At 47.2% G+C, this 21,849-nt stretch overlaps 1 protein-coding gene across 3 annotated transcripts in view; it reads left to right on the top strand.

The window, feature by feature from the left end:
* Positions 1-508: 508 nt before the first annotated feature.
* Cars1 (cysteinyl-tRNA synthetase 1) overlaps positions 509-21,849 on the top strand; it is a 46,269-nt gene continuing 24,928 nt past the window's right edge. The window contains exons 1-7 of one of the 3 annotated variants that reach the window (XM_051193466.1): positions 511-614; positions 12,552-12,800; positions 16,477-16,568; positions 17,769-17,857; positions 18,500-18,596; positions 19,169-19,267; positions 20,947-21,096. In XM_051193466.1, the coding sequence (XP_051049423.1) occupies positions 590-614; positions 12,552-12,800; positions 16,477-16,568; positions 17,769-17,857; positions 18,500-18,596; positions 19,169-19,267; positions 20,947-21,096 (801 nt within the window). In that variant the 5' untranslated portion in view covers positions 511-589. Of the gene's footprint in view, positions 615-12,551; positions 12,801-16,476; positions 16,569-17,768; positions 17,858-18,499; positions 18,597-19,168; positions 19,268-20,946; positions 21,097-21,849 lie in introns of all 3 variants that reach the window. The other 2 variants (XM_051193467.1, XM_051193468.1) reach the window with 2 other exon arrangements.

Genomic DNA, 21,849 nt, shown 5'->3' with positions numbered 1-21,849 from the left:
ATTTATTTATTATGGTTATGTTTTTTAAATAACACTTCTCATTTCTTCTTACAACCTCCCTCTGGTGGGGTGTCTTGGGAGGCGACATCATCCACACAGGAAAAGGGTTTGGGAGAGTGTGTAATAGGGAGGGGCCTGTTTCCTGGCTTGTGGCCTTTTGGGGCGCCTCCGGCTGAGGGAATGACATCTTCCTAGGCCTTCTCCTCCACTCACCGGGTTCCGTGCCCCACCCCTTCCATTGAGCCTTTCTCTCTACCCGCTTCACCCCGCCCCTCTTCCCAGCTCCCTCGCCCCTCCCAGTCCCTGGCTTCGTCCGGGCCCTCGTCCTGCCACTCTCAGCCCTCTTCCTTCAATGGCCCGGGCCAGTACTTCTCAGCCGCTTAGCCACTCAGTGTCCCTGAGACAGGAATCCCAGCATTTTGAGTCAGAGTATTTTCCCATCAAGCCTCACGTCGGCGTCAGAGCCGCGGTTGCTTAGCTACGGGACGTGCCCGGAAGACCGCTGGTGGGGCGGGACTTCCGGCGCCGCTGTTGCATCAGATTCTGGAAAAGAGTTTGTAGCGGCAGCCGCGGGTCGGGGTTCCAAGAGATGGCAGGTTCCTCCGCGGAGCAGGGTGAGTGGCGCGGGATGACTGTGGGGCTAGCATGGCCCGAGTAGGCAGTGCCAGGCTGGGGCTTCGGGGACAGCAATGACCGAAGAAACAGTGCTTAGAGTAGGGATCTGAGGATAGCGATGGCCCAAACGGGAGGTGGCAGGCCAGGGTTCTGAGAACAGTGGTGGCCCGAGTGAGCGGTGGCAGGCTAGGGATCTGGACTTCGCATGGACTGGAGTGGGCAGTGGTGAACCAGGGATCTGGGGTTGACTGGGGCTCAAGTGGGTAGTGGACAGCCCAGGGCTCTGTGATAACAAGTCCTGTGTAAGACTGTGGGAGCAGCCAGGATCCAAGTGGGCAGTGTCAGACGAATGCTCTGGGGATGGCCAGAGTCTCAGTGGGTAGAGCCAGGCCACAGGATCTGAGGGGTGGCTGCCACGGTCCCCTGAAGCTAGACTAGTACCTGCTTGATGGGGACCTGTCTCGTGTAAATCCATCCCTTCCTCAGCCTCAGTGTCTTGTTTTGATTAAGGCTAAGGTGTCCTTGGATACTCAGAGATGGTCCTGAGTCAAATAGCCTGTCTCCAGCTGGTACCTGGATGAGACCTCACCCCTCACCTTCCTGCCCTGGCTGGTCTTAGGGGGTGAGGCAAAAGCCCAAAGATTGTTTTGGTCTTCTGCCCAAGCAGGTGGGTGGAAGGGCACCCGAGGTTGGTACTTAGGGAAGTAGGGCACAGGAAGCGAGGGCACAGTGTACACATACATGAAAGAGTTTGGGGCTTTATGAAGGCTTTAATCGCCGGTGTGGCCAGCAGTCACCACAGGGGCCTGTCCAGTCAGAGCATCACTGTCTACTTTATTGCCAATTGAGAGGCTCCTTCAAGAGTCAGTCACTTATGTCACCCAAGGGGAGACCTGGCAGGTCTCTGAAGAGTAGTGTCTTTTCTCATTGTCTTTTCAGCAAGTGGTTTCTAGAAAGAACAGAGGCTGTGGCCCTGAAAGGTCCGAAGCAAGCCTTAAAAGACAGAGTACTGGGTGTAGGTTTTAGTATCTGTGATGCAAGCAGAAATTAGATGTGAGTTCTGACCCTCAGTTGCCTGCCTCCAGTGTAGGGTGTACCAAGATCTTTCTGGTGCCTTGTGGAGCTTTGTTGTTCCTGTGGTCTTGCTGAGTTCTAGGTAGGTGGCTCTGACCACCTGAGTACCCAGTGATGTGGGGCACCCAGATGACATGGCTGCTCAACCTGTGCCTAGTGACAGTGGTACCTACCTTCGTATTCCAGCATCCATGAGCTGGTGTGCCTGGATTCCAGCTGTATCCACCACCCAGAGCAGATCTTAGAAGTCTACCTAGACTTCTAAGTAACACATCAGCATGGCCAGCCATTCCACCCTGAGCTGCGCAACAGGTCTGGGATCATAACTGTGCCCATACTCACAACAACTCAGGAAATGGTTACTGCCTCAGAGGGTGGGTGTAGGCATTGAGTGGATTCATAGGAAAGACTTGGAACAATACCTGGTGTGTAAGAACCAGGTCTGTCAGAAATGAGACTCTGTGGCATTTATTTATTTGTTTATTTGAGATAGGATGTTTTATAGTTCAGGCTAGCCTTGATGTAGATTATTGATCATCCTGCCTCCATCTCTTGTTCAGGGATGACAGGTATTGTGACACCATGTCTAGCTTCCTCTTTGGATTTTAAATAAAAATTATGTATGGTGTGGTTTGAATGAGATTGGCCCCTATGGCTCATATTTTTGAATGCTTGGTCCCTAGTTGGTGGAGATGTTGGGGAAGAATTAAGCGGTAGCCTTGTTGGAGGAAGTGTGTCACTGGGGGTGGGTTTTAAAGTTATCAAAAGCCTCTGCCATTCCCAGTTAAGTGTCACTGCCTATTGCTTGTGTCTCAAGATGTGAGCTTTCAACTGCTGCTCCCACACCATGCCTGTCTGCCTGCTGCCATGCTTCCCACCATGATGGTTATGGACAAGCCCTCTGGAACCATGAGCCCCAAACTAGAAACGAGAGGCTAGAAATACGATTTCCACAGAGATCATAAAGGAGATACACAGATCCTTAGGGAAGATGACCCAAGAGTCATCACTTCCTTGACTTTCAAGGAATAGGCTGTGGTGGGTGTGGTGGCATGTGCCTGTCATTCTAGTGCTTCAGAGGCAGAAGTAAGAGGATCTCTGGAAATTCAAGACCAGCCTGGTGTACATAGCAAGCTCAGGGCCAGTCAGAGATACATAGTGAAACCTTGTGTCAAACAAATAAAAAACAATAAAGAAAGAAAAAAAGAAACTCAGGGAAGATGGCCACTTGCAACAAATCCAACAAAGCTGTGTGAGGTTGTGCTCTGGGAGATGAGGCAGAAGGATCACCAATTTGAGACCAGCCTGGACTACATGAGATCCTGTCTCCAAACAACATAATACCACTCAGGAACTGGAAACATACAGAACAGAGATGCTCTTTAGTTTCAGCTCAGGAGCATTTCAGCAACTGTTTTTTTTTTTTTTTTTTTTTTTTTTTGTGTTTTGTTTTTTCTTTTTTTCTTTCATGTATCTTCAGAGGGTGGCTCATGCTCTAGGTAACACTGGACACAAAGGGCAGGCTTATTTCAGGACCTCTGGTAGTTGGGGGCTCATCTCAGACACCTGATTTTTCCCATAGTTTAATCAGTCTTCATAATCATACAATAACACGCAGCCTGACTCAAGCACAAGTCCCAGCACAGCTGTAACAGTGCCTGTCTGTGTTCCTTGTGATCCTTTCAGCGCAGATGAACACCCCACACCCAGATGACCAGACAGTGAAGCGATTGCGTCTGCTCTTACCTCAGCCAGAGACAGGGCCAGGGATCCCTTGGTGCAGGGACTTCAGCTACCACTGCAGCAACTCCTGCAGATTCTCTTAGAGTGATCAGGTTTGGGCTCCAGTTCCCAAGTGTGGGAAAGTACAAGGGCAGAGCAAAATGGACCTGTTTGAAGGCTATAGATACTTGCTCATCTGTGCCCTCATGTTCCCAGGATGCCGTTTATGGCAGTAGCCTCTGTGTAACCCTGAACAGCAGCTCCTGGTGGCAGTAGTGGTTAGGAACCCCATGGGGAGAATATGGGATAGAGGAAGCAAGAGCAGATAGAGGAGACTGAGGGGTGCTTTTGCTGGGATGGAGTGATCTGTAGGTATGGGTATTGTTGGAACATCTGCAAGGTGAGGGCTTTGAGTAGCCTTAGCAATGGTGACAGTAAGAGGCAGAGCGGGTCAGGAGCAAGTGATGGTGTTGCCCCATCAAGTCAAGGCTTACCCCCTGGGGACTTAGGGACCTGCTCTAAGAATGCTTTCTTCTGTTTTACCAGGGAGAGTTCCCAGAGAGGAAAGGGATGAATGCTAATGGGAGGAGCCAGCTGTCCTTGCACGTGAGGACGGTGGGACGGTGGATCATTTGAAGTGAGCTGGCTTCTTCACTGTGCTGAGTGCTAGTGCCTGTGCGGTCTACATGGCTGTTTGTGTCAGTTATTGTCTGCCTTTGGGACAATCCCACCAGTGGACTCCGCTCTTCGTGTGTTCAGGGGATTAGGTGTAGATATGCTTGGTGGTGACCTGCCCTTCTGTGGAGGCAGAATAGTTTGGGCTTGGTGTGTGAGGGGTCCTGGTGAGGCGAGTTTGCAGAGTGAGCTTGAGAGGAATTTTGTTGCCAAGTAATGAACAGCTGGAGAATGGCTCAGCCTGCTCTCCTGAGAAAGCTGACCTATTCTAGATGCTTCCTCCAGGAATGTCTGCACAGCTACCATTACCAGAAGGACCACCTCTCACATTCTCAGTTACCCTGCCTACCTGACCAGGCCTTGTTCCCTCACAGTGGTCTGGGCTGCTCTACACAGAGCCCTTGGGATGCTATGGTCTGACACATTCCTCCAGGGAGCTTCTGGAGTTCTTCAGTGATTATAATCATTGTAATGCAGGAGCAATTACAGTAATGATAGCAAGCAGGGGAGCTGGCTTTTTGCCAGAGGTTTGTAAAACATTCTGTAAGTGTAATTGCACTTAGTGCTCTGAGGCTTTACAAGGTGGGTGGTGTTAAATGTGGTTCAGTCTGAAGAGGGCAGGTGCTCAGCCTGCAGGGTAGGCTCATCTTCCAGAGCTTCCTGCAGCCTGTCCCTTCCCTGTGCAGTTTCCCTTCACTCTAAAGCATTGCAGTTGTCAGGTGGTGTGGGTGCTTAGGGGACTTGGGGGCTGCCTCGAGTAGAAAACAAAGTGATGAACAGGAGAAGAGAGTAAATGCTAGGTGGTATTCCTGGGCATGGCTCGGTGATGCTCAGGGACTGCTAGGCAGGGGCTGCCTTCCTCCCTGTGTAGCCTCTTCATCTGGGAAGAGATGCCCTATTAATCTCACACCAGTGGCATGGAGGCAGAGTCACAAGAGCTCAGTTGGGGGGCCCTCCTTGTAGAGCAGTAGGCACACACACATCTTTCACCTGTGGCTGAGGGCCTGGAACAAGGAGCTGTTCTTCAAAGCCCACAGCTGGGGCCTGAGAGCCACATGTTTGAAGAAGGGAAGGAAACAGAAACTGGGCATGGGAGCTGGAAGAACTGGCCCTTGGGAGGCCCCAGCTCACCTTCGCCCTGACACCTTTGCTGGGTCAGAGTCTGTCTGCTGCTTGGCATTACTTGGCAGTTGGCAGGTCTGAGTGAAAAGTGCCTTTCTTGTTCTTGGATCCCTGTGTCTTTGGGTAGAAGTCTCCAGCCAAGCCATCCATGGGGGGTGAAGGCTAGCCATCCCCAAACGCTGGCTCTGTGTTGGGGTCCCTCCTGAGGAAGGCACAGTGAGCCCCAAAGCTATAACTAAAAGTGCCAGCCCTCTGCCAGTCATGCCCTTATAGCTTTGCTAAATGTCTGAAAAAGTCTAGACTGAGCTGCTGAAGATAGCACAGTGAGCAAAGCAACTAGAGAGCAGCAGGCAATGAGGGGAGTGGGCAGTGTGCAGGGAGAAAGGGTGAGATGCCCTGGCAGTGGGCACTGGAGGGGTGAAGGAAGGGAAGGGCTTGACCATGCCTAGGGGTGCATGGACCTCCCCAAAGAGCCTCAGGTACAATCCCTGGAGCCAGCGTGAGGCCTGGTCTAGGATCCTATAAGGCACAGTTTATGGGAGACACAGAGAGATTCTTTCTCAGTAGGAAAGGCCATTCCGGACAGCAGGCTTGGTTTGCTAGGAGACTGCAGGTGAGAGGGGAGCTGGGTCCACACTGCTATGCAGGGAACTGTGGTGAGGGATCTGGGTCCAGGTGCTGGATCCAGCATGCTCTGGAAAGGGACACAATTTGGACTGGTCTAAAGGGGATAATAAATCTGTGGGCTCCTGTGGCTGTATAGAGCCACAGATAGACCAAGCTATCACACTGCAAATTTCATGATGGCATTATTTTTTACAGCTGAGTAATACTCCATTGTGTAAATGTACCACATTTTCTTTATCCATTCTTCAGTTGAGGGGCATCTAGGTTGTTTCCGGGTTCTGGCTATTACTAACAATGCTGCTATGAACATAGCTGAACAAGTTAAGTGTCCTTGTGGTGTGACTGAGCATCCTTTGCATATATGCCCAAGATTGGTATAGCTGGGTTTTGAGGTAAATTGATTCCCACTTTTCTGAGAAACCACCATACTGATTTCTAAGTTTGCATTCCCACCAGCAGGGGAAGAGTGTTGCCTTCCTCCACATCCTCTCCAACATAAGCTGCCGTTAGTGTCTTTTGGCCATTTGAGGTTCTTCTGTTGAGAATTCTGTTTAGATCAGTACCCCATTTTCTAATTTTATTATTTGGCATTTTGATGTCTAGTTTCTTAAGCTCTTTATATATTTTGGAGATCAGCCCTTTGTCAGATGTGGGGTTGGTGAAGATCTTTTCCCATTCTGTAGGCTGCTAGTTTTGTCTTATTGAAGGCCTTTGCCTTACAGAAGCTTTTCAGTGTTGTTCTCAGTGTCTTTGCTGCTGGTGTTATATTTAAAGCATGTCTCCTGTGCCAGTGCATTGAAGGCCACTTCCCACTTTCTTTTCTATCAGGTTCAGTGTAACTGATTTATGTTGAGGTCTTTGATCTACTTGGACTTCAGTTTTGTGCATGAAGGATCTATTGTATTCTTCTACATGCTGACATCCAGTTATGCCAGCACCATTTGTTGAAGACGTTTTCTTTTTTCCATTATATAATTTTGCCTTCTTTGTCAAAAATCAGTTGTTCATAATGTGTGTGGATTTATGTCAGGGTCTTCAATTCAATTCCATTGACCAATCTGTCTGTTTTTATGCCAAAATCATGCTATTTTTTTTTTATTACTATAGTTCTATACTAGAGCTTGAAGTCAGGGATGGTGATACCTCTGGAATTTCCTTTATTGTACAGGATTGTTTAGCTATCCTGGTTTTTTGTTTTTCTATATGAAGCTGTGTATTTTTCTTTTGAGGTCTATAAAGACTTGTGTTGGAATTTTGATAGGGATTTCATTGAATCTGTAGATTGCTTTTGGTAAGATGATCATTTTTATTATGTTAGTCCTACTGATACATGAGCATGGGAGATCTTTCTGTCTGATACCTTCTCTAATTTCTTCAGATTTTTTTTTTTTTTTTTTTTTTTTTTTTTTTAAGACAGGCTTTCTCTGTAGCTTTGGACCTGTCTTGGAACTCACTCTGTAGACCAGGCTAGCCTCGAACTCACAGGGATCCACCTGCCTCTGCTTCCCAAGTGCTGGGATTAAAGAAGTGCACAACCATCACCGGCCCCCTTGAAAGACTTAAAATTCTTGTCATACAGGTGTTTCACCTGTTTGGTCAGAGTTACCCCAAGACATTTTATATCATTTGTGGCTATTGTAAAGGGCAGTGTTTCCTTGATTTCTTCCTTTCTTCCTTCCTTCTTTCTTTCCTTCCTTCCTTCCTTCCTTCCTTCCTTCCTTCCTTCTTTCCTTCCTTCCTTTCTTCCTTCTTTCCTTCCTTTCTTTTTCCAGATAAGGTTTCTCTGTATTGCTTTGGAGCCTGTCCTGGAAGTCGCTCTGTAGACCAGGCTGGCCTCGAATTCACAGAGATCCACCTGCCTCTGCTTCCTGAGTGCTGGGACTAAAGGCATGCGGCACCAACGCTCTGCTCCTTGATTTCTCTCTCAGCCAGACTACTGATTTTTTTTTTTTTTTTTTTTTTTTTTGAGTTATATCCCACCACATCGTTGAAGGTGCTTATCAGCTGTGGGAGAACTCCCTGGTAGAATTTTTGGGGTCACTTATGAATACTATTATCATCTGCAAGTAGAGGTAGTTTGACTTCTTCCTTTTCAATTTGTATCCCCTTGGTCTTCTTTTGTTGTCTTATTGCTCTAGCTAGAATTTCCAGTACTATATTGAGTAGCTATGGAGAGAGTGGACAGCTTTGTCTTGTTCCTGATTTTAGTGGAATCGCTTTGAGTTTTTCCTCATTTAATTTGATGTTGGCTGTCATCTTGCTGTATATTGCTTTTATTATGTTTAGGTATGTATCATGGTTTAATAAGGATCAGAAAAAACAGATAGGCTGAATAGATGTTTATTCAGGGAGAAATAACTTACAACAGAGACAGATGAATGCCAGCAGGTTCCTGGTCCCAAGGATGCCTCCAGATGCTCTTCTGTCCCTGTGCTACAAGCAAGAGAGCCCTCCAGGGGCCCCTTCCCAAGACCTAGTTCCCCCAGGTAATGCCTGCCCCTGTCCCCACCCCCAGTGGGCATGGTCAGTGCCACAGGTGTGGACAAAGTGAACATCTCACTACAGATATGTTCCTATATCCATGATCTCTTCAAGACCTTTATAATGAAGGGGTGTTGGATTTTGTTGAAGGCTTTTTGAGCATCTAATGAGATGATCATGTGGATTTTTCCTTTCAGTTTGTTTATATGGTGGATTACATTGACAGATTTGCATATGTTGAATCATCCTTGCATCTCTGGGATTTAGCCTACTTGGTCATGGTGGATGATATTTTTCATGTGTTCCTGGATTCAATCTGCCAATATTTTATTGAGTATTTTTGTATCAATGTTCTTGAAGGAAATGGGTCTGTAATTCTTTGTTGAACCTTTGTGTGGTATGAGTATCAGAGTAACTGTAGCTTCATAAAAAGAATTTGGTAGTGTTCCTTCTGTTTCTTTGTATGGAACAGTTTGAGGAGTATTGGAGTTTGAGGAGTATTTGAAATTCTGCTAGAATTCCGCACTGAAACAATCTGGCCCTGGGCTCTTTTTGGTTAGGAGACTTTTAGTTACTGCTTCTATTTCCTTAGGGGTTATAGGTGTATTTAAGTTGTTTATCTGGTCTTGATTTAATTTTGGTATGTGGTACCTATCAAGAAAATTGTCCATTTCTTTTAGATTTTCCAATTTTGTGGCGTACGTGTTTTTGAAGTATGACCTGATGATTCTCTGGATTTCCTATGTGACTGCTGTTATATTAATTTGGACATTCTCTGCCTTTTAATTGGATTGGATAAGGGTTTGTCTATCTTGTTGATTTTTCTTAAAGAACCAACTCTTTGTTTCATTGATTCTTTGTATTCTTTTTGTTTCTATTTTATTTACTTCAGCCCTCAGTTTCTTTCCTGCCATCTACTCCTCCTGGGTGTGTGTGCTTCTGTCTTGCATACCTGTCCAGTGGTGAGAGTAGGGTGATGAAGTCTCCCACTATTAATGTGTGAGGTTTGATATGCAATTTAAGCTTTAGTAATATTTCTTTTACAAATATGGGTGCCCTTGTACTTGGGGCATAGATGTTCAGAATTGATACTTTGTCTTGATGGATCTTTCTTTTGATGAATATGAAATGTCCTCTATCTCTTTTGATTACTTTTAGTTTGAAGTCTGTTTTGTTAGAAATTAGGATAGCTTGCTTCTTAGGTCTATTTGATTGGAAAATCTATTCTCAGTCCTTTATTCTGAAGTAATGTCTATTTTTGAAGTTGAGATGTGCTTCTTGTATGTAGCAGAAGGATGGATGACTCCTGCCTTTGTATCCATTCTATTAACCTATGTCTTTTTATTGGGGAATTGAGTTCACTGATATTAAGAGCTATTAATGACCAGTGATTGTTAATTACTGTTATTTGTGGTTTTGATGATGGTGGCAGTGTGTATGTGTGTGTGTGCGTGCACGTGTGTGTTTCCCTTTGGGTTTTGCTGGTGAGAGATTACCTATTGTCTGTGTTTTCTTGGGTGTAGCTAACTTCCTTGGGTTGGAGTTTTCCTTCTAGTACTTTCTGTGGGGTTGGTTTTATGGATAGGTGTTTAAATCTGGTTTTGTCATGAAGTTTTTTTTTTTTTTTTTTTTTTTTTTCCTCATCTATGGTGATTGAAATTTTTTGGGTGTAGTAGTTTGGACTGGCATCCATGGTCTTTTAGTGCTTGCACATTTGTCCAGACCCTTCTGGCTTTTAGGATCTCTATTGAAAAGTCACATGTAATTCTGATAGGTCTGCCTTTATATGTTACTTGGCCTTTTTCCTTTACAGCTCTTAATATTCTTTCTTCATTCTGTATGTTTAGTATTTTGATTATTATGTGGTGAGGGGACAGCCTGTTTGGTGTTTTGTAAGCATCTCATACGTTTATAGGCATGTCCTTCTTTCCGTTAGGAGAGTTTTCTTCTATGATTTTGTTGAATATTTTCTGTGCCTTTTCATGGTGTCCTGGATTTCCTGTACATTTTATGTTAGGAATTTTTTGGATTTAACATTTTCTTTGATGAGTCTGTTTCCTCCATTGTGTCTTCAGTGCCTGAGATTCTCTCTTCCATCTCTTGTATTCTGTAGGTGATGCTTGCATTTTAGTTCCTGTTCACTTCCCCAGATTTTCCATTTTCAGAATTCTCTTGGTTTTTTGTGTTTCTTTATTGCTTCAATTTCAATTTTCAAGTCTTCAGCCTCTTCCTTCACTTATTTGATTGTTTTTTTCTTGGCTTTCTTTAAGGGATATATTGATTTCTTCTGAATTTTTTTTGTTTTTTCCTTGATTCCTTTAAGGATATTTTCATCTCCTATTTAAGGGTCTCTGCCATCTTGATAAAGTCATTTTAAAAATCATTTTCTTGTGTTAAACTGCGTTGGAATGTTCAGGTCTTACTATTGTAGGATCACTGGGTTCTGGTAGTCCACATTGTCCTTTCTGTTATTGAATGTTTTTGGGTTTTTGCTTTTGTTTTTGTTTTGTACTATTTCTGTGGACTTTATTCTGCCCAACTCTTTCTATTGAATGTTTTTTTGTTTGTTTGTTTGTTTGTTTGTTTGTTTGTTTTTTGAGACAGGGTTTCTCTGTTTTGTTTTGGAGCCTGTCCTGGAACTAGCTCTGTAGACCAGGCTGGCCTCAAACTCATCGAGATCTGTCTACCTCTGCCTTCTGAATGCTGGGGACTAAAGGCATGTACCACCAACACCTGGCTCTATTGAATGTATTTTTACATTGGCATTTACTCATCTGCATTTGGGGTGATTATAGCTCTGGGTGTTAATTCTTATCTTTATTGGATGGGTGTTTTTAGTCCTTTATTTTCTGTTTCCTTTGTTGTCTTCTGGCCCAAATGGTGAAAGGTTCAGGTGACTGGCAGGTCTTCAGCTCCAGAAGGGTGTCTTGGCTGAGGTTTTTAGGGGTTTGGGTGCATAGATATAGTGTATTTTCCTGTTTTTCTGACTGTACCTTTGCCTATGGAGTCTGCTGGAGTTACGGGGAAAGGATTGGCCACAAGAAGGATGATTAGGTGTCAGAGTGGGTGTGTCTGTGGTGGTGCAGCCTGTAGCCCATCTTTTACCTGCTGGCTGCTCAGCTTGCTTCCTCACACACCCCAGGACCACCTGTCCAGAGGTGGCACAACCACTATAGGCTGGTTATCAATCACTAATTCAGAAAATGTACCACAAGCTGGGTCATAGGCTGGTCTGGTGGCAGAATGTCCCCAGCTGAGGTTCCCTTTTCCCAAATGACTAACTTACATCAAGTTGACATGAAAAGAGCCAGAGTATGGTGTAGATGTCCAGCCATGATAAGAACTTAAATTTCTGTCCTCCTGGTAGCCCATGCAGAACCTTACTTCTGGAGTCCTAACACACTCCCAGGGTTGTGGGTGGTGGGAGTCATGACTGTTGTACTCTTTGTAGCAGGTGCCTCAGTGAAGGGGTCAAATGTCCTCAGAGCAATTCCTTCTGGTGGCACTGACAACCTGGGGATGTGGTGTCTTGCTTCTGGAAGTTCTGTTTGTTCCGGTATCTGCAGGCTTATGCATGATAATTTGGCTGATAGCTCTGAAGCTGCTTCCCTCTTTATAACATAAAAGTAGCCATTTTGTTAATTAATTTTGTGGTGCTGGGCATCAAACCAAGAGCCTTATATTCACTAAGTGAGTGCTGTGTCACTGAACTACATCTGCCAGAGATTCACCTGCCTCTGTCTCTGCCTCTCTGCCTCTACCTCCATTAAAGATATACATCACCATGTGCCCCAAAGTTAGCCATTTTAAAGTACATTCCTGGCATCTAGAGCACCCACAATACTGCAGACCACCTCAGTATACATCTGAAACCTTTCTACAAGATCCAGGAGGAAATCTGACCTGGCCCACTGTCACCCTGCTTTCCTCCTGCCAGCCACTGCTCTGCATGCCCACCCTGTGGTCCTTCCTCTTCTGGATGTCTGGCATTCAGGAAAGGGCTTTGATATACACAATTCTTTAGCTCTTGTTCCTGGACAGCTTTCTGTGTGCATGCCTGACATTCTGTGACCTCTTCCTTTTCCTGCCCCATGCCCTCTGCCTGCCTGCCTGATGTTGCATCTCCCCTACCCATTTGCCTGACATCATATGTCCTTCTGCTTGCTTTCCTGCCTGCCTGATGTCATGTATTGCCTGCCCTCTGGCCTGACGTCCTATGCCCTCTGTCTTTGCAGCTACCGACTACAGGTCCATTCTGAGCATTAGTGACGAGGCAGCCAGGGTGCAGGCCCTGGACCAGCATCTCAGCACGCGTAGCTATGTCCAGGGGTACTCCCTGTCCCAGGCAGATGTGGACGTGTTCAGGCAGCTCTCAGCCCCTACTGATGACTCAAGGTTCTTCCACGTGACTCGGTGGTTCAGACACATAGAAGCGCTCCTGGGTGGCCCCCAAGGCAGAGGCGAGCCCTGCAGGCTCCAAGCAAGTGAGTAACAGCAATGAACCTCTGCTCCAAGGTCAAGGGCATGAGATGCTATAGGACAGTGGATATCTTGTTGGAGACTCACCTTCATATTTTAGTCAAGTGTTCCCATGGGGCAGATGCCATACTTGCTGGGTCTGGTAGGGCAAAGTTGTGTACCCAGAATGGCAGGGCTCAGAGCTACCATGACCAGGGACCACTTCAGGGCTACACTGCGTGGTGCTACAGGCCTTTCTGGAGGTTCTGCTTTGCTGGTAGTGACTCTTGGTTCTTGTCTTTGGTACCATAGGTTACATTTGTTCCTCTTCAGGTGCAATGTCACTAAATATTAGAGCTGTATTCATTGACATTAAACCTTTCAGAAATCAGACATAAGTCTCCTGTCTGTCTGTCGGCCATGCCTGTGGGTGCTGCTGATATCCCTGGGCACAGTTGTTAGGATGGGGAGGCTCTACTGGGGAGGCTTTGGCTTGGGACCCAGATGGTTTGTCACCTTGATCTGGCCCATATGGAAATGTTCCTTTCTATAGGTGCTCCCTTCTGAATTGCCTAAGGTCCCTGAGCCCCCATTTCTTGTGGCTGTAATACACTTCTCTCTTATGTGGAGAGGACTGAATACTGACTTATGCTAGTCCCTGCTGGTGACCTCCTTGGGGCTTTGCAGACTTGGGGTGGGTACGTTGGAACATGTGGAAGGGTCTCCTAGGGTTAGGAGGTGTCTTGAGTTTTTCCAGATTATCTCAAGTAAGCACTACTCCAGATGGCCTGTGTCCAGCACTGTGTTTCAGGTGTCATATGCAACATCAAGTGTCTTCTCCAAAAGGCTCAGGGAGTCAGATTGTCTGAACACTATGCCCCAACTCCAGTGAGATCAGGGACCTGGACCTGGCTTCAGCAGCCACCCATCCAGGCTTCCTTTATGATCCTGGGAAGAACTGAGCAGATACACCACTATCCATACTAGTGGACACAATAGAGCATTACTTCTCAGGGGCCTCATGACCATGAAGAGAGGGTCTTCCACTACAGTCAGCCACTGTCTACTGAGGCTTCTCTGAGAGATGCTTTTGAATGGAGGCTGGACCAAGGACAGCACTAACAGGATTATCCTGCTTTCTCTAGTACCACAGCCGCTTATGAGGCCATCAGGACCATGTAAGCCTGTGAAGATCATGTGTCAGGTCAGATGTCACTTAAACAAAACGTTCAGAATCTTGGCTGGAGGGGAAGGCAGGTTGGAGCTGGACTACCTGGCTTTTGGCAGGCCCAGGCCCCAGAGTCCAGTGTCCACACTATGCCTCTGGATTCACAGTAGCTCATTCTGCCTCTGTGTGGCTGAGGAGTGGAGAGTTCTCCCTATCTTAGTGTCTCTAAAGTATGGTCTCCAAGTGAGAACACCTCCCCACTCTAGGCACTGCTCCCCAGCACAGCCCACCATTCCTACTGCTTGCTGCTCTGTACATAAGACATGCCACATCTTACCTTCACCAGCCTCCCTTCCTCAAGGCTGAGGCCTTAGCAATGAAGGGCTCTCTCAGATATGGAAAATTCCTATGTCCTTAGGCTCATGGTCCCATTCCAGAGGAGCAAGTTCTCTTCCCACCGGCCTCCCCTCCTCCTTTCTCCCATCTTGTGATCTTGTCATCCTTCATGTTTCAGCAAGGAGATCGATCCACTTCATCCCAGGGCCTTGAGCTTCCTTGGGAGCTCTCACCTGGAACTGGGGCTTGACCCATTTGGCCCCCTACATCTCCCAGCTCTTCTGGAAGCAGCAGGCATACTGTCAGTGAGGAAAGGGTCTGCTGGAAGCCTAGGCACTTTCAACATGATGAATATGCCACCGTGGTGCCTAGCCTGGAGTGGGACAGTGTGTATATGTAGACTGACGCTGTTCCCAAAGAAACCCAAACAGGCTGACAGCACTTAGGAGCCTGTGGGGACACTGGCACTGCTATGGGTCCTTGGGCTGTGAAGTTTCAGGGGGAGCCTGAGAACCTCATCTGTGTGTGCCCTGTTGACCTAGGGAGCCTGTGCAAGGCTGGCTGCTGTGTATCTTGCCCTGTTGTGCCCCCTTTTCAAACCAGAATGTGTCTCTGCCAGGTGGCCTTGAAGCCTGTCACTGTCACTAGCTTTAGGGCTGTGGCTGTCCTCAGTAGAGCTGAATGTGGCCCAAATTTTACAGGGACTCATCTGACCTCAGTGTAGTAGCCCTTGGCTACTGTGAAAAAGTAGCAGCGCCTCCTTTTTTTTTTCTTTTTTTTTTTTTTTTTTGCTGTCACCTCTGGATATTATGAGGAAGGACAGAATACTTCATCACATCATACACTTTCCCATAAGGATGCCAGTGTGATCAGAGTGAGCTGAGAGTAAATTTGGTGTCTAATGAAAGGTTTGGGCTTTCCCTCCATCCCAGTCTGTGGTCACCTGTGACTGGATCCCAAACTCACCTGGAGGGAGGATCTCCTGCTTGCAGCTAGCTGCTGTCGCCTCCCTCATCTACATCCACACCATAGGCAGCCCTCCCCTTTATCCTTAGCCTGTTAGTTACCAGTATCCTCTATTCTGTTTAGTGTGATCTGGGTGAGGATTGGAGCCTGGAAATGGCCAGTGCCCAGAACAAATTTCTCCATGACTTTTGAAGTGATACCAACATGTTGGCAGGCTTAAGTGTGGTATCACCTACAGGCAGTTTCTCATAGGAGTCACAGGTGGCTGGAGGCAAGAGAAGTATCCATGGTGAGGGAAGACTAGGACCAGGACAGCTCAAGACCTTCCACCTGTGCTCAGCAGAGGTGAGGGGTGCTGATGGACTGGACCTTACAAGGATGCATTAAGGTCTGCTACATGTGGCCTAGTGAGATCCATGCACATAGACCCATATAGGGGAGCAGTACAAGGCCTGGCTCTTGGTAGAGCTAAGGAGGAAGGCAGGTATGCTCCCACAGGAGCAGGCCGTGGTTTCCTGGTGGGCTTCGGTCAGCTTTACTGGATTGAGATTGTGAGGCTTGAGGCATCACCCTTGTGACAGTTTAGAGTTCCTAGGCATGCAGATTAGGGAGAGCCTTTCTTAGGGCTAAAAGGGGAAGGAGCTGTAGGCCTCAGACACATGCCATGGAGGGGCTGTGCCATGTAGTGTCCAGAGAGCAGGCACTGTCTGAGAAGAAAGGGCTAGGCTGTGGAGCCTTTCAAGCCAGTGTGAACCAGCCTGGTTGGGGTGGAGGTACAACAGGCTTGTATCCAGAGGTTAGGATCAGTCTGGCTGTGGGGCCAAGGCAGGTTTGATGCCAAGAACAGAGATGAGGTGCTAGAGGCCATTCTCACCCTGACTTTGTTGCACCCAGTGGCTATGAGGTGGCCTGTGTGTCACAAATTGTCCAGACTCTTACCTTAACCCAGGCAAAGGATTCTGAGAGCTAGCTGCAGCCACATCTTGTTTGTTGGGTGCAGCACTATGCAGAATGTGAACTGAAAATCACAAACCTTGCCTTTAATCCTAACACCAGGGAGGCTAAGGCTGGAGGTTCCTGAGTTTAAGGCCAGCCTGAACTAAACAGAAAGTTCAAGAAAGCCCTAGGCTACAAAGTGAGAACCTGACTCAAAACACCGTTCCATTGTTGAACCCAAATTTTGAGAGCTAATGGTGAATTGCTGTGTGACCTGTCTGCTCTTCTACCTCCAGGTAAAGGCCGGCGAGTGCAGCCTCAGTGGTCCCCTCCAGCAGGGACTGAGCCCTGCAAGCTCCGCCTGTACAATAGCCTCACCAGGAACAAGGTAAGAAGGATATAGTCTGCCCTTGCAGAGCCTGTTAACCACATGACTCCATGTTCTCTCATCTTGACTCAGGGTCCTGCTGTTACTCCTGTGCTTGTGGCCTTTGCAACCCAAACAGAGCTATGCTCTGAAACTAGGGCAGGAGTACTTTGTACACAATGCTTTGGAAAGCCTGCCTGCTGGCCTCCCAGCATTGCCCAGGTGTGAGTGCTCAAGGTCCTTATCACAGCCAAGCCAAGTGCTGGCAGCTTTCAGGAGGACTCATGGCTATCTACATTGTCCCAAGCCAAGCAGATCAGGCAAAGTGGCAAACCTGCCAGGTGGTGTTGGAGCCAGTATGTGGCCAGATGCCAGCACTGGCTCTTGACCTGATAGACTCATCTTGGTTTGCTTTGCTTAGCTCATGTCCATGTGGCACAGGTTTCAGAAAGCTCTCCAGTTGTGGGCTGAGGTTGTTGTTTGTTTTAATGTTTTATTTCTAATTATGTATATAGGTGAATGTATGGGGGGGTATATGATAAATACAGTGTCCACAGAAGCTTCAGATCCCTGGGAACTGAAATTACAGCTTGTTGTGAGCCCCCCAGCTGGGTTTTTGGTCAGTGCACATGGTTAGCAAGCAGGAGATGCATCTGCAACAGGACCCATCTCCTTATGTAACTCACTGATGGTGATGCCCCCAGAGAAGTGTGAGAATGTCAGGGTACTCTGGTCTCTAAGCCAGCTTCCTGTGGAAGGATCAGACCCTGGCTAGCTGCTCTCATCCTTGTGCTCTTTGTCTGGAGAAGACAATATCAGTACCAACCCCCTGAGGTGGCTGGCTGGAGCACATAGGATTCAGGGTAGTACTTGTTAGCTGCAGCTTCTATTCAGCTAGCATTTTCACAACAGCAACTTTGTTCCCTTCCCTACTCTGAGGTGGAAGAGGAGGAAGAGGAAGGTCCCAGGGAGGAGGGGTAAGGATGCCCTTGCCAGGCTCCCACTACACAGCTTACTGACTGTGCCATGACTTTATCAGTAAAACAGGAGATAGGAGGGTTTTGCTGGTTGTAGCTCAGCTTGTCATCTAAGTATGTGGGAGGTGGAGGTAAGAAGATAGTAGTGAATTCAAAGCCAGAGCCTGGCTCACAAATGGCTCCTTTCACTGTGCCGTGGAGTTTCTGGAGTTTCTGGTGATGGCATTCCTTGTTTTTTAACAAGGATGTATTTATACCTCAAGATGGGAAGAAGGTGACGTGGTACTGCTGTGGGCCGACTGTGTATGATGCATCTCACATGGGACATGCCAGGTAGGTCTGGTGCCTGGGGATCTACACTGCTGGAGGATCAAAGAGAGCAGAAAGGGAATGTGCACAGAGCCTATGGTTGCCATCCTGGAATCTGCCCACACTATCCCTACCCTAGTGGACATGTGATGTGTCCATGGCATGTAGACTTTAGGTGTACTGGGTTGTGACCTCTTTCCTGCCACACACAGACACACATTCATGGGTGTGACTTTTCAGAGTTGATGACTGATAGATGATAGAGTAAAGGCCATGGATCCTGACTAACAAGCTAAGTTTCCTTACCTCTGGTGCCTGTTCCAGAAGTGCTGAGGGCTGCAAGGTTTTCAGATTTTGGACTATATGCATATGAACAAGAGGTCTTAGGGATGGAACCCACACTGAAACACAGCATTTATTTATTTCATGTATATCTTATATACATAGCCTAAAGATAATTTTACTTCTTAACAGTTTTGTTCATGAAACATTATTTTTCATAGCATGGAAGTTTCTATTTGTGGCATCATGTTTGTGCTCGGAAAACTTGGGATTTTGGGATATTTCTGGTTTTAGGGTACTCAGCCTGTGTGCGTGTTCTTCTTGGACTGTCTGGTTCATGGGCAGTATGTGCCAACTGGAGAATTGTACTTTCCACCGCTTTAGGTCCTACATCTCTTTCGACATCATGCGGAGGGTGCTGAGGGATTACTTCCAGTATGATGTCTTTTATTGCATGAACATCACGGACATTGATGATAAGGTAAAGAGATACCTAAGTTAACATTCAGATCTGAATAGGTGACATGAGAGGAAGCAGGACTTTCTGATAAGTGATTGAACATCGCTTAGGAGGCAGACTGTGAGTTTGAGGCCAGTCTAGACTGCATAGGGAGTTGTATGGCTGCTTGGGCAACATGGATGGAAAGATGGGCTAGAGGACAGGCAGGCTCAGGTCTGACCAAATAAACCCTGAATCCCTGCTGTGAACTGATACCATAGTTTATGCAGATTTAGGGTCATGTGCACAGGCGAGTAGATGCTGCTGGACATCTGCAAATTCGGATCATTGGCTAAGTGTCCATCATTCCTGGTGCTTTATGGAGCAGGCCCACTCTATCTCACTAGCTGAGGAAGCGGGGGCCTCAGTGACTTATTCTTAGATACCCAGAAGTTGACAGACCTCAACCCCGCTTTGCAGGTACAGGTGGAGGGTGGTAATGGTGCCCCACAGTGCCACTATGCCCCTTCACCTTCACTCAGAGTTGCAGTGTGAGAGCAGTTCTGCACATGGGAGGGAGTGGACTGATCATAACCAGTTTCCTGCCTTGGCAGATCATCAAGCGGGCGCGACAGAACTACCTGTTTGAACGGTATCGGGAACAGAAACCTCCAGCTGCCCAGCTCCTGAAGGATGTCCATGCTGCCCTGAAGGTAGGCCCTGGACACCACCCTGCCTCCTTGTGCCTCTTATGCCCTGTGCGTGCTCCTGTCTAGGGTGGTGTGTAGTTGGGTTTTTATACTCTTTACTTTTTGGGGGCCCACCTCCCAAGTTCCCAAATAAATACACAGAAACTTATTTTTACTTATGAAAACCCAGCCTTAGCTTGGTTTATTTCTAGCCAGCTTTTCTTAAATTATCCCATCCACCTTTTGCCTCTGGGCTATTACCATTCTCTATTCTGTATACCTTTCTTTATTTCTTACTCCATAGCTGGCTAGGGTAGCTGGCCTTTGGTGTCTTCCTTTCCTTTTCCTTTTCTTGTTCTCTTCTGTTTATTCTCTCTGTCTGGAAACCCGCCTATCCCTCTCCTGCCTACCTATTGTCCATTCACCTCTTTATTAGACCAGTCAGGTGTTTGGGGCAGGCAAATAAACAAGCTTCACAGAGTTAAACAAATGCAATATAAAGGAGTGTAACACATTTTTGTATCATTAAACAAATATTCCACAGCATAAATGAATGTGACACATCTTAAAGTAATATTCCACAACAATGATGCTTCATCTGGCAGTCATTCCCAAGACAGTACTCAAACCAGCTGTATTGGGGCACCAAAGTCACAGCAGGTGTCACCCCTGCCAGGCCCATGAGATAGTCACCAGGGCAAAGTTCTACAGGGTATGATGTGGGGTAGGTGGAATATTAGCTGAACTATCTGCTCTGTCTCCATCCCTCTTGGTAGTACCTGACAGAACTGCTGTCTGGTCCTCAGTGTCAGGGTCACAAGCAACCTGATGCTCACTTCTGACCACAAGGCAGGCATGTGATCTGTAAGTCCTTGTCACGTTCATGGTGCTGTAACCTCCACTGAGGAAGTATGTCCTCTCCAGTTCCACACCTTTATTTTGAATGAGCCTCCTTTTAATGTGTAGACTCTTATATTAGTGTCTTAGTTATTATCCCATTGCTGTGATAAAACACCATGACTGAGGCAACTTATAGATGTTTTTTGGCTAATGGTTCCAGAGTAATAAGCCCATCACGAAGGGAAGCGTGACAACAATAAGCAGACATGTTAGCAGGAGCAGGAAGCTGAGTGTTCACATCCTCAAACATATGCTTTAAGCTCTCAGAGCCTGCCCCCCCCCCCAGTGACATACTTTCTCCTGCAAGGGTGCACCTCCTAGGCTCCCCAGACAGCACCACTACCTTGGGACCAAGTGTTCAAATCCCAGAGCCTGTGGGACACATTTCTCTTAAACTATCATACATGGTAAGAATGGATCATACTGCTTCTTGTCATATACCACCCTTAGCAACTACAATAATAACTGCTGGGGTGCTTCATGGCATTGTCCCTGGGAAGAAAATAGGCTTGAAGTTAGAGCATAGCTATCTTTGGGCTGACAGGGCTGGGAGCTGGTGGAGCAGGGACACCTTTGACATGGATGTGTCCATCAGCTGTTGGGGCTTGCTGGATACCCTTTTGCATGGTAGGGGGGCAGTTTGCTCAATAAAGTTAAGCATCCCGTCTTGCCACATGTGAAGAAAGGCAGCAGAGCTGAAATCTGGACAGTGGGTAGCACAGTGCTCTGATGCATTGGGTCAGTTTTAGGAAGTGGGGTTCTGCACTGTGCCTGACATATTTGGTGTGTTCTTATGGTTGTAGCCATTTTCAGTCAAGTTAAGTGAGACAACAGATCCTGACAAAAGGCAGATGCTGGAGCGGATCCAGAACTCTGTGAAGCTTGCCACAGAACCACTGGAACAGGCTATGCACTCCAGCCCCTCTGAGGGGGAAGTAGACAGCCATGTGCAGGTGAGCTCTTCTGGGTCCTGGACAACCATTTGTATACAGTGTCATACTCTGCACAAGATTGGTCCACATTCAGAATCAATGTGACCCAGACCAGTGGCTCTGTTCTTAGGTGCTCAGCCAGGGTCCCAACCCACCTTGGGAAGCCTAGCCTCTGGAGTCCCATTCCCCAGGCATGGAGCTCAGCACCAGGGAGTTGTACCTGGCTTCCGGGTGTACCCATATTGCAACTCCCTTTCCCCCATGCTCCCTCCTACCTCTTCTACTTGGAATGCAGGGGAGCAGCCATTTGTTTTCACATTCTACAATTATCCGCTGGAGCTTTCCCCACATTTCTTGGTAGCAGAATGCAGAGCCAGCAATTGAAGGTGAAGTGAGCAGCAACTTGTAGTTGGCAGTGGAGCTGGGGCTGTCACACTTGCCAACTCTCCCATTCCTGAAAAAAAAGCCTCCTTGAGACCAAAGTGAGGGCATCTGCCCTGTCATTCCACCATAGCAGCCCTCTGAACACACAGGGCCCTTCCCCTTTGTGCTAGCACCCCCTGCTGGCCACTCTTTAACTCGAGGAAACCAGACCGAAGAAACATGGCTACAGGTCATCAAGTAGCACAAAGGTGTGCTCAGGAGAGACCTGGCTTCTTGTATTCAAGACTTGTGTCCACTTGGGCCCTCACCTGAACTAACCGTTCTACCTTTTGGTCACTTTTTCTGTTAGGATTCTCTTTTCTCTACATGACATATTCTGGTGTGTATGAC

Source organism: Phodopus roborovskii, unplaced genomic scaffold, assembly GCF_943737965.1.
Source record: "Phodopus roborovskii unplaced genomic scaffold, PHOROB, whole genome shotgun sequence".
Lineage (NCBI taxonomy): Eukaryota > Metazoa > Chordata > Mammalia > Rodentia > Cricetidae > Phodopus > Phodopus roborovskii.
Note: the sequence above shows the minus strand (reverse complement) of the source record. Positions and strands in the feature narration are given on the sequence as shown.